Source organism: Pleurodeles waltl, chromosome 5, assembly GCF_031143425.1.
Source record: "Pleurodeles waltl isolate 20211129_DDA chromosome 5, aPleWal1.hap1.20221129, whole genome shotgun sequence".
NCBI classification, from domain to species: domain Eukaryota; kingdom Metazoa; phylum Chordata; class Amphibia; order Caudata; family Salamandridae; genus Pleurodeles; species Pleurodeles waltl.
Genome location: NC_090444.1, coordinates 539,633,918 through 539,647,970, shown reverse-complemented (window position 1 = coordinate 539,647,970; position 14,053 = coordinate 539,633,918). Strand labels below are relative to the sequence as shown.

At 43.3% G+C, this 14,053-nt stretch overlaps 1 protein-coding gene across 1 annotated transcript in view; it reads left to right on the top strand.

Moving 5' to 3' along the window:
- EFEMP1 (EGF containing fibulin extracellular matrix protein 1) overlaps nucleotides 1–14,053 on the top strand; it is a 572,290-nt gene that overhangs the window by 62,565 nt on the left and 495,672 nt on the right. Inside the window, exons 3-4 of the mRNA XM_069234365.1 lie at nucleotides 712–760; nucleotides 873–1,148. Coding sequence (XP_069090466.1) covers nucleotides 712–760; nucleotides 873–1,148 — 325 coding nt within the window. The remainder of the gene's footprint in view (nucleotides 1–711; nucleotides 761–872; nucleotides 1,149–14,053) is intronic.

The following is a 14,053-nucleotide window of genomic DNA, read 5'->3' as shown; positions in this document are numbered from 1 at the left end:
TTTGGGCAGGGATTAATCTTTGTTTTACTATTTAATTTCGGTAACAATGACTGACATATCTGCCTAAACACGTTTACCAGTAGATTAGATTATGATTCTGCTGTTTAGCAGGTCAGTGCTTAACTGTTTAATGCAGGTCAGCGCCAAAGTCGCCCATGGACGTAATTTAGGAGTCGCCAGGGGTCGCAGGTGCGACCTCTGTCTTGCCATTTGCTACCCCTGGCACTTCCTTTGCCACCCTTGGCCTCTCAGATGGCAACTTCAGGTGCAAGGAACACAGAGGCAGCTCGTCCTTATAAAAGTCAGTTGGGGCTCCACTCTCTTTGGTTTCTTTCACATTTTTATTACACTAATAGCGAATAATAATGTATTATTCGCTGTTAGTGTGATAAAAATGGACTACAATTAGCTGGAATGTGCCATGGGCAGTTGGGGGGAAGTAAAACATGCTTTGACATGTATGTTGCGTGCGTGCTTGCGGGTCAGAGTGTGTTCATGTGAACGAGAATATATGTAAGTGTGAATTTATGTGTATGTGTAAGTATGTGTGCGTGAGTGAAAGTGGAGGTCAAAGGCCATGTGGTGTCATCTGCTATTCCTGGAATTTCGGTGAATTAGTCCACGAGGTTATTATTTTGCTTCATAGGAGTAATTTGTCACAAGACAAATTGCCTTGTTTATGAATCTCATGTTTTCCTTTTTCACTTACAGCAATGCACAGATGGCTATGAATGGGACCCTGTACGGCAGCAGTGCAAAGGTGACCCAAAATCGTTTAACGTATTATGATGTTTCCTCTTAAATGTGACGCAGTTCTCTAAACGTGAAAAAAACTGTTGTATAATCGTGTACTGTTTTAATAATCACCGCAGATATTGACGAGTGTGAGATTGTCCATGACGCGTGCAAAGGTGGAATGAAGTGCGTGAACCACTTCGGGGGATACCTCTGTCTGCCAAGGACAGCACAAATCATTGTCAACAACGGGCAAGAAGAAACACCAACACCTGCGCCACCTCCGGAACGAGGTGTGCCTGTTATGCGACGCAACCCTGCCGAGCCGCCGCCGCCACGTGTGCGGCCCAATCAACCCCAGCGCGTGCAATGCGCAGCCGGGTATGAGCTGACCGACCAAAATATGTGCAGAGGTAAGCAGCATGTCTCATGTGCAGCCTGCAGTCCACGCCTACAGAGAAAGCACAGGAATGCGTGATGTGACTTGGCTGACGGACGCGGAGGTTCAGACGTTGCTGGAACTTGTGCTGCTCCATGGCAGCTGGGTATGCATGCCTAGGGCACATAACATGGGGTTTATCAGCTAGCACTAATAATACAATTATGTTAAGGTATATTGCTGAGGTGCACCTTTGAACACGTGAACTATAAAGAACTGGATTTGCTTACTGATTTATAAATTTAAAACATGCTCGCTATTTACGTCAAGAATTATAGATATTCCTCTCGTGTTTTTGCATCCACAGTTAAAGTTAACTCTGGCATATTTAGTTTTAAAATACTGAGCTCTTGATTTGTTGCAGGATTTAAACACAACATGTTTCATAGTGTTAGGGACTGGGGATGACCAAGTCACTCATGAAGCAACATTTCCCCACATTTGATTGTCTTGCAACAGGGCGCTTTGTGCAAGTGCGGGAAAAGGTGCTTACAGGTTGGCTGTAGGATACAACAAACATGAGGACGTTAGTTCTGCCACTCCCTACCTACACCAATAGCTGTCTGAAGTTCACCAGCAGATCAAGAGCCAGACACCAATGTAGAAACAAGGGGCTCCTTCACCACACCACATCCTGTTTAGTTTCTTTCCTCACTCCTCTGACAGAAATATGAAGCTGAGAGCAGCGGGAAAGAGGTATAGCAGAGGTCTTCGAACCTTTTGCACCTAAGCAAAATGTTTTGAAGTCATATTCCCTCCAAAACTGTATGCCATGAATTGAGGGAGCGGGTGCACCAGGGCTGAGCACAGGTACCAACTTATGAGACCATTTCAGGGGTACTTTTTCGATAGCTCATGATCTACACTAAATATATCAAACAAAAATAGAAAATGACCACAAAACACTACCCCCCATAATTAGGGTCATCTGGGCTCCTCACGCTCCATGGCCTCAATGTAACTGTACATGCTGTGCTAATTATAACTGTGTCCTTGGGTAGTAGACTGCCTCATCCGCCTTTTTCACCCCTGACGATGATGCCTGAACCTCACACTAATATTAAAACAGACTTGCTGTCCCTTTCACAAAAAAGAGCTCCCAGAAGTTGCCCCCTCTTTGCAGCAATGTATCTTCTGCCCTAACACTAGAAAGTAAAATGAGCCCTTATACCCATTTTGTAATGTAAGACAGTCATAAATGTGATGCAGTGGCTCCTCACACCCTTGAGCCTCGGTGCCACTCCACTGATGCTATTAATGACAGCTACCACTTAGTGAAGTCCCCTCTGCCCTTTTTGAAAACATTGGCCTTCATCCCCTATCTGCCATCTCTATGAGGACCAGCTCAGGTGTCTTCTCTGTTTCAATTTTCCACTTCCTTGGTCTGAGTCCTAGAGCAGCACTAGAAGAGCCAGGGTGCACTAGACCCTAATACAAGCAAGGAAGGATAGTAAAACAGTAATACGTGGGGTTTACTTATCCACTTACCCCAGGGACCCATTGCCACAGCACCTGCACCACCAATGATACTTAGGGCCCGGAAAAGGAGGCTTTCTCCTCTGTGCACTCTATAAAGTAATCAAACTTAGGCCAGAGGCCTAAAACTAGCCGTCTGTCCCTTTGTATCAATAATAAGGGGGAGCATCAGTTGTTAGAATGTGGGTTACTGGTTGACTGGGGTGGGAGCCCAGGTCAAGCAGCAACCACACCACAAACCTTGTCAGGGTAAGGCACAAGCAAAGTCCAAAATAACCTGTCCTGCACCCCCTGGTAGCTTGGCATAGAGCAGTCAGGCTTAACTTAGAGGCAATGTGTAAAGTACTAGTGCCACCCTACAACAGTAAAACAGTGGAAACACCACAGAAAAAGATCCTATGCTAGGTTAGAAAAATAGAACAGACTTTAGTAAATAAAACAAGGTCAAAACAACAAAAATCCAATCAGTAGAACCAGAGTTACACATTTTTAAAGAATAAAGTGAAAATAGAGCCTAAGAGCACAAAGCATCAATCACTTCTATCGGTTCACACTGGATGAGGTCAAAGTCAAAGGTTCAGGTCGACCATGATGAAGCACAAGTCTGATACAGTTCCAAATTAGTCCCACTGGAGTTTTACCTTCTCAAGCTTTGTGCCAAAAGTTCCACTCACATTGCAAAGGGTTGTGGGGAGCAAGGAGTGCATCACAGCCATTGGTTGGCTTGGGGTGAAGAGCAGGTCAGGCATCATGGATGGGCAGCTGGGGCTTCACATTGATGGTCCTCCATAGGCGATCGATAATTGCTGGGGAAAAAATACAGCTGGCGGTGGCTGGTGTTGATTTTGGATGCGAGCAGTGCGGTCTTCTTGTGAACGGGCCCGTTCATGGCCGCAGAGAGCCCAGAAGCTTGATTTTCTTTTGTTAGAGCCCTTGAGCCACACCAAGGATCCAGAAACTGAGAGGCACCACTTGGGGGTCAGACACTCGCTGCAGCCGTGTCCAGGTTGGGCTGCCTTTTCTGTCCCTGAGGCTCAGATCAGGCAGCCAGCAGACTAGCCCTTTCAGTCACTCTGGGGCTCTGGGTTCAAGATGAAATTGCAGGTCTAGGTCTCTTCCCCAGGCAAGTGGGCAGCAGGCAGCACAACGGGCAGCATTTGATTTAGAACAGAGTGGCAGTCCTTGTAGCAGCACAGCAGTCCCTCTTCCTGGCAGAGCATCCACAGGTCCACAAGTGTACTGAAGAGTTGGTGTCTGAAGTCCTTCTTTTTTACACAGTTTGTGCCTTTGAAGTGGAGAGAAGCTTCTAAAGGCATGTATTTAAAGTGCAGAGATGCCCTGCCTTCCTGGCCCTGCCTCTAGACTAAATACAGCCTTTTGGGTGGAGTCAGGACACAGCCTATTTAAGTGTAAGTGGACCTGGGCCTAGCTCCTCCCACCCATCCTGCCAGCGATGGCCCATCCAGTTCCACCTAAGTTCCCCATTGTGTTTAGCTGTCTAGGAGCAATACACAAAGTCTAACTATCAGCTACACCAAGTCATGTGAGCCAGGGACATGCTGCAGGCACCAAATGACTAAGGCAAGAAAATGCCAACTTTTTGAAGGTGGCATTTTCAAAATTGCAATTGAAAATTCAACTTCGCCATAAGTTAGAATTTTAAATTGTGATTCCAGAGACACCAAACATGAACTGGTCATCTCTTCCCATTTCAAAATTACACTATAATATGTAATAAGGCAACTCCAGTGTTATCCTATGGGAGAGATAGGCCGTTCAGTAGTGAAAAATGAATTTAAGAGTTTTTCACTGCCAGGTAATGTGAAACTTCAAAGTACATCTCTTGCTTTTTAAATGCATTGCACCCTGCCCTCTGGGCTGTACGGGGCATAGCCTAGGGGCAACATATGAATGAAAAAGGACTGTTTAGGCATGGCAAAAGGTTGATTTTGCCAGGTCGAAGTGGCAGTTTAAAACTGCATACACAGACTCTGCAATGGCAGCCCAGAGACACGTTTAAAAGGCTACTTAACCAGGGGACAATATCAACGCCACAGGCCCCCTAGTAGCATTTAATATACACGCCCTGGGCACATGTAGTGCCACTTTAGTAGGGACGTACAGTTAAATGCCAATTGGGTATAAGCCAATGTTACCTTGTTTTAAGGAAAGAGCGAAAGCACTTTAGCACTGGATAGCAGTGGTAAAGTGTGCAGAGTCCTAAGGTCAGCAAAGACAAAGTCAGCATAAACAGGAGATCTGAAGGCAAAACGTTACAGGGAAACCACACCAAGGATGCTAGGTCTAACAGAAACCATGTCTGCTTCTCAGGCCTTGTTCCCTGCATGGCAAACATTATCTGGGCCCTAATGCTTGCAAGGACAATGGGATGGCTTCACCATTTGTACTAGTAAGCCAGCTATAAAAGAGGTGAAGTGACCCCTCCCATCCATGTCCCCTGTGCCACTGACCCTACTGCTGTAATAGTAGTGATGGCCTTTTTTTTCTTTTAATGAAAAAGCACCTATGTCTCCCCCCCTTCCATAGAGATTATCTCTGAGGACGCCGTCTCTGTCCATTTGCAAATAAAAAAATATCCCCTACATAGTGCCCTTTCCTCTCTGCCATCTTGCTCCCTTCCTTTTCTGATGGGCTATTACTATGATTCACCAGGTGTCTGGAACTATTACGGCTCTGCATCTGAGTGCGACTCTGCTGACATCCTCCTTCTCACCCCCTCAACTCACCTGAGTGGACATCAGTCAATGGAGTTCCAGTTGGGAGTAATGTGATCATATTTCTTCAGGCCCTTGATGAGAGTGCTGTGGCATGTAGAGCGGCCTTAACAGTGTGGAGTCCGGGAGGCCATGGAACAGGGCGTTAGCATCATCCATATGTGAGAAGACAAGGGATTGAACAAAGGAATTGTGCATACATACAAAGCAATCAAACCGTTTACTAGCTTGTTGTCATTTAGGAACAATTTAATACAATTGAATTGGTCAGTATTTCTTCATATGCATTCTGCATATATTATATCAGAATGTACAAAGGAATAACAGTGACAATTATGTCTAATCCAATGGATCATTTTATTTATAATTGTGCCAGTGCCTTCTTTACAAGTAAGTTTTAACTTTGGAACATTGGTCATAAATACAATAGTGCCTATACCTCTAGATTTATCATGGGTTGTAGACAGAGACTCTTTAGGAGAGGTATATGTGTGTGACGATTGTTGATACTATTCATATTTCCTAGCATTGACCCACTTCTCTCCTCCAAGCTCCCCCTAGATGGTGTTACAAGTGGGTAAGTATGACAGCATGTTGGGCCCTTAGTCCACCCCAAGTTAGTATAACTTCCCACATGATGCTCAGGTTTAGGATTCATATCAGAACTAATTCCTGCAATGGGGATGACATTGGATGGTAAACATGATTTTATTAATGGTTGCCAGTTATTATGATTATCTTTTAGATTGATGTTCGGGCCCTAATGTGATTCTTTCAAGGCTCCAGGAGCTAAATGCATGCCCTTGTTCATAGATACCTGTAGTCTGTGATTGAGCTCTACCACCATAGATTTCACTTCGCTCAATTTTTTAGTCAAATAATGAAGTTTATATTTATATAAACCTTGTTAGTCCTGTGTTGGAGATGTATTAATACAGGTTTAACATGAGTATCAGTATCAGTGGCCATCAAGGGAGCAAATTGATTACTACATGGAAGAGAAATGTCAGCCTGCTATTGTTGGTTTAGTAGTTGCTTCTTACAGGTGTCCTGTACTAATTGATTGTTAGATAAGGACTTTAATTGTGAGCGAGTCACAGAAACCTTGGGTGAGCTTTGTGCAGGAACAGTTAATTCTGTATGTTTGGTTTGGAGTAAGCTACACAGACAGTTCAACCACTGTTTTTAATATTTTAAAGAAATCCAATTCAAAGGTGAAGTTTGATTTGTGGTAAATATACCTTCTCCAACAGTTTCTTCAATACTTGTGCGTAACATAGAATGCAAAACTGTTTTCCCAAGATCTGACTAATTTGATGGGAGAACCATAGTCCTGATATGATCACTCACTTGCTATAGGTATAGTTTTATATAGCATAGGCAAGTATTCAGTGTGATGGCAGACTCAGTGCAGAAAGGAATTTCCTAGTGCTGAGCGTGGCAGCCTGCCACACACCCAGCCTACACCTGCTCACTTGGAGCACTGGGGGCTGCCTCGGGCAAATGCTGCAGACATTCCTGGTTCTTTGTGTCTGGGCCAGGCTTATGTTTTTTTTTTTTTTTTTTTTTTTTTTTACCAGACTGAGTGAGTCTCATGAGGATGTCTCTTGGGGTGGAGTGTTTTGATGTGAAAACTGGCTTGTGTTAAACAGTCATCCTGAAGCCAGTGGTGTGAATTTGATGCTCCAAGTCTGAGTTAACCGTAGTGTTTCAAGGGGAATGTTTGCAGTTCACACTATAACTTACTGAGCCTCCCCTACTGAGATCTATCTCATGACACCGATCGCCTCATTCGTATTTAATTGCTACTCATGCATAAGCTAGAACACATAAAACTCTGCCCAAGCACTGATTGTTTTTATGGGGGTAAGATGGTCCCCTTTCTTTCTGTCCATGGTCATGCCTGTTTGTTATATGTATAATCCTTTACCAAACTTGGTAACTTTCTTGAAGACGTTTCCTGGGCTGAAGTGCTTTGATGTACAAAGACATGCTTGTAATGTCAAAGGTAGTATCAAAGATTTGCCTGTATTGGTGTTCAGCCGTGTACGCTGTGTGGTCTGTCCATGTGTCTGGTATCTGTGGTGTGGAACAAAGGAGGTGTGTGCAATCCTGTGTGATCCTTTTCATGAGCACGCTGCTTGCACTTTGATGTCAATGATATAATTCCAATCAGGGTGTTCTACTCCAGTGTGTGCTTGTAAGAACTTGCTTCTGTATTGGCCACCTGTTAGGTAAAGTCTACCGAAAAAGACTATGGGCCTGATTTAGATATTGGTGAAGGGGTTACTCTGTCACAACAGTGATGGATATCCCATTTGCCAAAATCTCAATCCCATAGGATATAATGGGATTTATATTGTGGCGGTCAGATTATGCCAAACTCTAAATCAGGCCCTGTGTTTTGCAAGTCTTATTGTGAGGATGGAGCTGCAATTTGTTACAGAAGAATATATGTAAAGTTTAATATTTTCACTTTAGGATAAGTGGTGGTGAGGACCATGGGTGGGTCAGCTCTTCTGAAAACTAAAATAACACATTTGATTTGGTTTTACGCTCCTCTCAACCTACTTTGTCTTGCTGTTGATTGTTCAGAGGTGCATTGTCAGCATATGACTGTGAGAACCTGCCTATTTGGATTCCAGGCTCAGAACTGAAATGCACTGCTTTGAGGACCCTGGGGACTGGAACCAGAGCTACAAGGTTAACTTGGTGTCTCACATTTAACCTGGCTTCTATCCATTCCCTGGAAAACCGATCAGTCTTTTAAAAAAAAAACACCTTGAAAGAACCCTTTGTTTTGAGTGTTGGCTTATCCGGAGGTTGTTGGTTGGTTTCCCTTTCCCAGTCGAATTCCTCCTAAGTGGTCCAAGTCTAACCGACCGACCAATTGTTTCCAAATACTTAGCACCCCATCCAGACTTATTCAGCAAGTCAGTATGAAAACATATGTCCGCCCAGGGTAGTCCTGCTATCAGCCTCGGTAATGATAGGAAGCTTTCCTTAGAATCTCACTAGATTCTTGACAACCTCTACTTTATGCCATAGGTAGGTGACATAGGGATAACAGAAAGCGAAGAATGATGCCTTCCTGTTTGAAATTGTATATGTCAAGCACCATGTGCCCAGGGCCCCAGGGTTAGGTGGTTCCCAGGGACCACTTTTGGCTGTTTTATTTTCTACAAGTTAATGCTTCATCTACCTCGTTTCTCTTTTCCTTTAGAGTCATGTTTTGGAATTGAGAGAAGATCCCATTTGCAGCTTGTAGCATTGAGTTTTTAATGGGGATACTGACTTAGATTCTATGCTCAGCTGTTAGTGTTAAGATTCGAAAGCCAGCATTCATCCCTGAAAATTAATCTTTGTGAGCATCATTTATTATACCCAACGCTATGTATGCTTCCTAAAAATATATTTCCTCAACTGTAAGTTGAAGCAAATGCACAAAACATTGTAGGAGAGATTAATCAACCCTTGAGCTTCTGTCTGAAGTTTGTGCTATGGATAACTGCACTAACCCTTCCTGGAAGCTTGAGGGTTTAAGGATGACACACTATCAAACCTTGTCTCTTACATCATTAGTATTGTGCTGCAGCACTCAGTATCCACTGCAATGATTTGTGAACAACAAAAAACATTTTCACTTACCTCATCCAGACTTCACAGTTGAACCCACAGGTATGTCGTCACGACCCCTCCCTAATGGGGTTAAAAGAATTGGAAAATGATGATGTCACAGGTACAGGACCATTTATTCACACTCATACTGAATCAGTAGATATAATTGAAATCCTTTTTGTCTGAAGAAAGATTATGTAAATGTTTTTGATATTCCATTCAAAATTGTCCACCTGCTCAGCTTTACTACAAAAGGCATCCTTACCCAACTAGTGATTAGATGCTCCGATCAGTTGTTAGTGCACTACAAAAATGTTTATGAAGATGAACTTTATAAAGGTATCTAATGGTCCAGTTTCTGTTCTCACTCTTCATTATCACATAGGGCCTTTTGTAAAAATTGGTGGTCAGAATACTCCATCAAAAACATGGCAGATGTCCCATCAGCCATATTACAAGTACATTGTAGCCTATTGCACTTGCAATGACGCAGAAGGGTATTTACCATGTTTTGATAGAGTATCATGTCTACCAATCTTTAAATAAGGCCTAGAGTTCTTATGAGGGTTCAAAGATTGAGGACCCAGCAAAAACAAGCACTGGCAAAATTAATGTTTTAATTTGGAAACAAATGCATCCATGTCTTACTGCATCTTGCGTCATTTTTTTCTTCCTTTGTCTGTGCCATGTTATATTTCTCCCAATGTGCAGTGCTGCATTGTGCAGGAAGCTTTTGAAATACAAAACAGGGTGTAGATACTAGTGCATGCCTGCCTCTGAATAGGTTATCACATTAAAAACAGACCAGTTATCTTTACTAGTGTGTTGGAATGGAACAGTCTTTCACTTGGTGATGGTCATGCACCGCTGCTCTGAGTGCCCCGGCTGCAATGATGTCTTGATCCCTAATGCTGATATTTGTTGTTACAGGCAAACATGGATCCTGTGTGTGTGTGCCATGACATAGGCCTGTCTCAAAGGTTATGTTCTTTTTGTAGTGAGAGGGGTGCTCAAAGTGCCACCCTTATAGTTCTAAAAGGTTACTGCCTTTAGCAACAATTAAGCAGCACAGGCGCAGTGGTGGCAGCACACAACGTGTAGTGATCAGTAAGAGTTAACAGGTCTTTTTCCTGCGTCACTGGAGTAAGGCCTACAGGGTCACTGATTTAAAGTTCTGCTGCTGTGTGGGTAACTCACCCTTGGCCTACATCTGTGTGGTTTGCAGTTCTGCGCATTGCATGTGTGTTTTCATGTGCTGGGTGTATGTGTGCATGTAAATGGCACAATACAGGGATGGTGCAATACTGTGCAGTGCGTGTATGTTATATGCATGTGTTGAGTGTGTGTGTGTGTGTGTGTGCATGGGAAAAGTACAATTCTTGAAAGCTGTAGTACAGTGAGTATGTACTATATGCATGTGCTGGTGTATGTGTGCCTGTGTGATGATACAATACATGGAAGTTGCTGGGTTCCACTTTGGGAGATACAGGGCTAACTGGAGGAATACGAGGAGGTAGAGGAATCCCCACAGACAGATTTGTGGGTTGCTGCATTCCTGTGAGCTGGGTGGGACACACAGGGAGAAGGGAGAGCCATGCTCTTCATTCCCATTCGATTCAGAAAAAGATCACTAAGAAGGGGCTTGCGCTCATCTCAGAAAGGAGATGGGTTTGGCAAGAAAATGATTAAGAGTAGGGCTGAGGCCCAGGGTAACCTTTTGATACTGAGACAAGGCAAGGAGATTGGTCTAATTGAGACCATCATCATGTGGAAAAGGCCGCACTTGTGACCCAAGTGAGCCCATTCCTCCAACTGAGGACCAGCACTATGAATGTGGCAACCTGCCCCTTCCCCCTACACCCGTGAGGAGGATCCCAAGAGACTTAGCAAGCATAGGAAAAACATCAAGGACACCCTGGCAGCTGCAGGACTGCATGTGAGAAACTCAAAACCATCTGATCTCCGCCTCTCGCAGGCCACATGTGAGGAACCTACCATTGACAGCCACTGCAGGTTCAGTGCCCGCGAAGGGGTAGCGCTCGTCGCTCTGATTCTGCTATGCAGGTAAGACTGATCTACAGGTCAGGCAGCACCAGGGAAACTTACCTGTCATATAGCGGTTTGACCGTGGAACACTTTTGATTTTAATAAAGAGTTGGAGTGGAGTGGGACATCTGAAACTCAGATTACCTGTGGGCTTAACCTGAATGGCACCCATAGTGAATAGGGAATAACCATTAACACTAGCTGGAGGGGAGTGGGACTCAGGGATCTGCCTGTTAAACACTAGAGCCCTGGCCTCAGGGGACTGGGTGTATTGTGTGTGAATGTCCTATTTTACTCTTTCACATGTACATACTCCTTTCTTTCATAAAAGCAAATATTTGACTAGACAATAATTTATTGCTGCATCTGAACATATCCTCCTCCCCCCCTGAAAAACCCTGCTACCACTGAGAGTCGAGGGCTGAACAGGTTCCTTGCCCTGTTACTCAGAATCCAAAGCAGGTTCGGCCCTGGGACATCAGGAGTAAATGGTCTTAACCCCCCTAAAGTTGTGCCCCGTATCTCTGACTTGCCCCTTTACCCCCTGAACGGGGTTCTGACACACTGCTTGTGTTATACTGTCTCCTTTCCTATCCAACCTTTTGCACAGCAGTCTGAAGCAGGTACTGTTCTTGTTCTGATTGATAAATGTCCAATAAAAATAACAATACATTTGTGGAAATGTGTGTAAGTTCAGTATTGAAAAACAAAGGTGGGATATATTTTTCAGTAAAGATTCAGAGCCGGGTACTGGGATGTCAATAAGTAAATGTGATGTGCCAGCAGAGATCTTAGGTGCATCGGTGCATTTTTTCACACAGCTAAATATCTTTGGTTGTTGCATCACATTTGGTAACAGCTGTGGGGAAATTGCTTTCCCCAAATGTGCTGCAAGGCTTTTCCAGACCTGACTGGCTACAGCAAACGTCCAGACGCCTGGCCTAAATTGACCGGTTAAATACACAAGAGGCAGTGTGCATACATATGCTTCACTGTTTTAACATCCCAACCTTTTGCCAACATCCACAATGCAATCGTACTAACAATCCAAAACGTGGAGGCATCCGAGAAAAACACATAATTTTCTATAGATAGTCCCATTTCTGATCAAACTGCAACCATCACTACATTATTAAAAAAAACTTGCGTTTCGACCATGAAAGAATGACGTTGTTTACCTTTTTTCACACCGGTGTAAACACAGAAACGCCGCTTGGAAACAATGTCATACGGATGGCTCATACAGAACAAGATTGGCGACATGTGCTTGTCTATTAACCCACAGTGTATCATGCTACACATCCATTTTCGAGCAGAGACACTAGAATACAGGTAAATGCAGTGACTAGTGATGTGTGGGTGAAAACATGTGCTTGATGAGGCATCTTGCCATCAGCATTCCTAGTATCATATGTAAAATTATTAATCGTATTGTGGAGAAAGCTATATAGGGTGTGAACATTTGCAATTTTTACTACTATGGCCTGTCCTCATTTTTTGTAAATAATTGGTATTCTATCCTTTGTTAGCAGACGTTTCCTTATGTGTATTTTGAAATTAAAATCTAAAGTTTTTGCACCCAATTTACGTTGTTGCCAGAGAAAAATATCACCATCTTCAGCCAGTTTCAAAGTAGTGAGGTAAAAGGTGTTAAAGTTAACATTTAGGAAAACAGGGCCGCCATTTTCAGCTCAAACTAAAGTCACTAGTTAATATTGGTGCTTGCTAAAGAATATCTTGTTTGCGTTGATACATGTTGTAATGCGTAGACACATAAGTGGCAAACTCCTCAAAGAGCAAGTGAGCTCATCATTGGGAATTCTGCAAGAGTGCAACTGCATAATAATGACTTCTCCCCCCACTAATGTTAACTTCTGCTGGTCAAGAGCCATCATTGCTTCATATCTGCTGCTACTTAATGAATGTGATACTTAAGTCTTGGTCCTATTCTAAGTTGTGTGGTTTACCTGCCACCATTCCCCACTTCCTACTCCTGCCAGTCCATCAATGGCTGTTGTGAGAGTTATGATTTGCGGGCCCAACATAACATGCACATTTCAGTGGACTTTCTTTTTCAATTTGTAACTCTAACTGCACTTTAACTGTTCTCCATTAAATTTGTGAGGGTTTTTAAACTTACTTTTAGCTAACCATAACTTCACTTTAATCTTTGCATTTTACAATCATTTTGTGTATTTTTTAGTTTTTTTTATCAAATACCACATGCAACCATTTCCTGCACCCAACCCACTACAGGCACACATACATAGTATGGGTTAACCCTAGGGCCTTTGGCCAAAACCGCAGCAGATGTGTGAAGTAAGGGTTAGCAGGCCAGGCCCTGCACCCATCCAATCTCAGACATCCAGTCCTTCACTGCTCAAGGCCTCAAGAGACGTCCTTTCAGAAATGTTTTCTTTGGTCCTGCAGAAATGGCAAAGAAAACTATATGATCCCGAATATGTTTTGGTGAGTGTTACAGCCACATCTGTCGGTCTCTTTAATGTCCCATCTCTTCCTGTTGGCATTTGTGTCAAACATATGATATCAAGCCAAACAAAAGAGTCATCTTTCCTCAGATTTGTTTTAATTCTGAGATACATGGGTGCATTTTGCTAACGAGTGTTAAAATTGTTTTCTACAACAGGTGATAAAGGGGCTGGTTTATATGTTGGCAGAAAGAGAACAGACATCGGAGACTGCTTTGTCCCTGCCACGTTCACACGCATCCAATAGTCCAACAGAGGAAGATCCTTCAGAGAACTGGCTATGTGTCCACCCCCTCTCCATTTAGAGAGGACGGACACTTGCCTGTTTTCACTGCCCATCACCTACTATCAAAAACGTGGTGGTTAGGGGGCATTGAAAACTTTTAAATGACCAGCACATCATGAGAGAATGCTCCCATGTTGAGGGGGGGATTTTTAAAAAATTATTTTCAAACAGAAGATTCTGCTCTGGGATTCGTTTTTAATTAAAATAAAAAATGTAAGTTTGACGAACG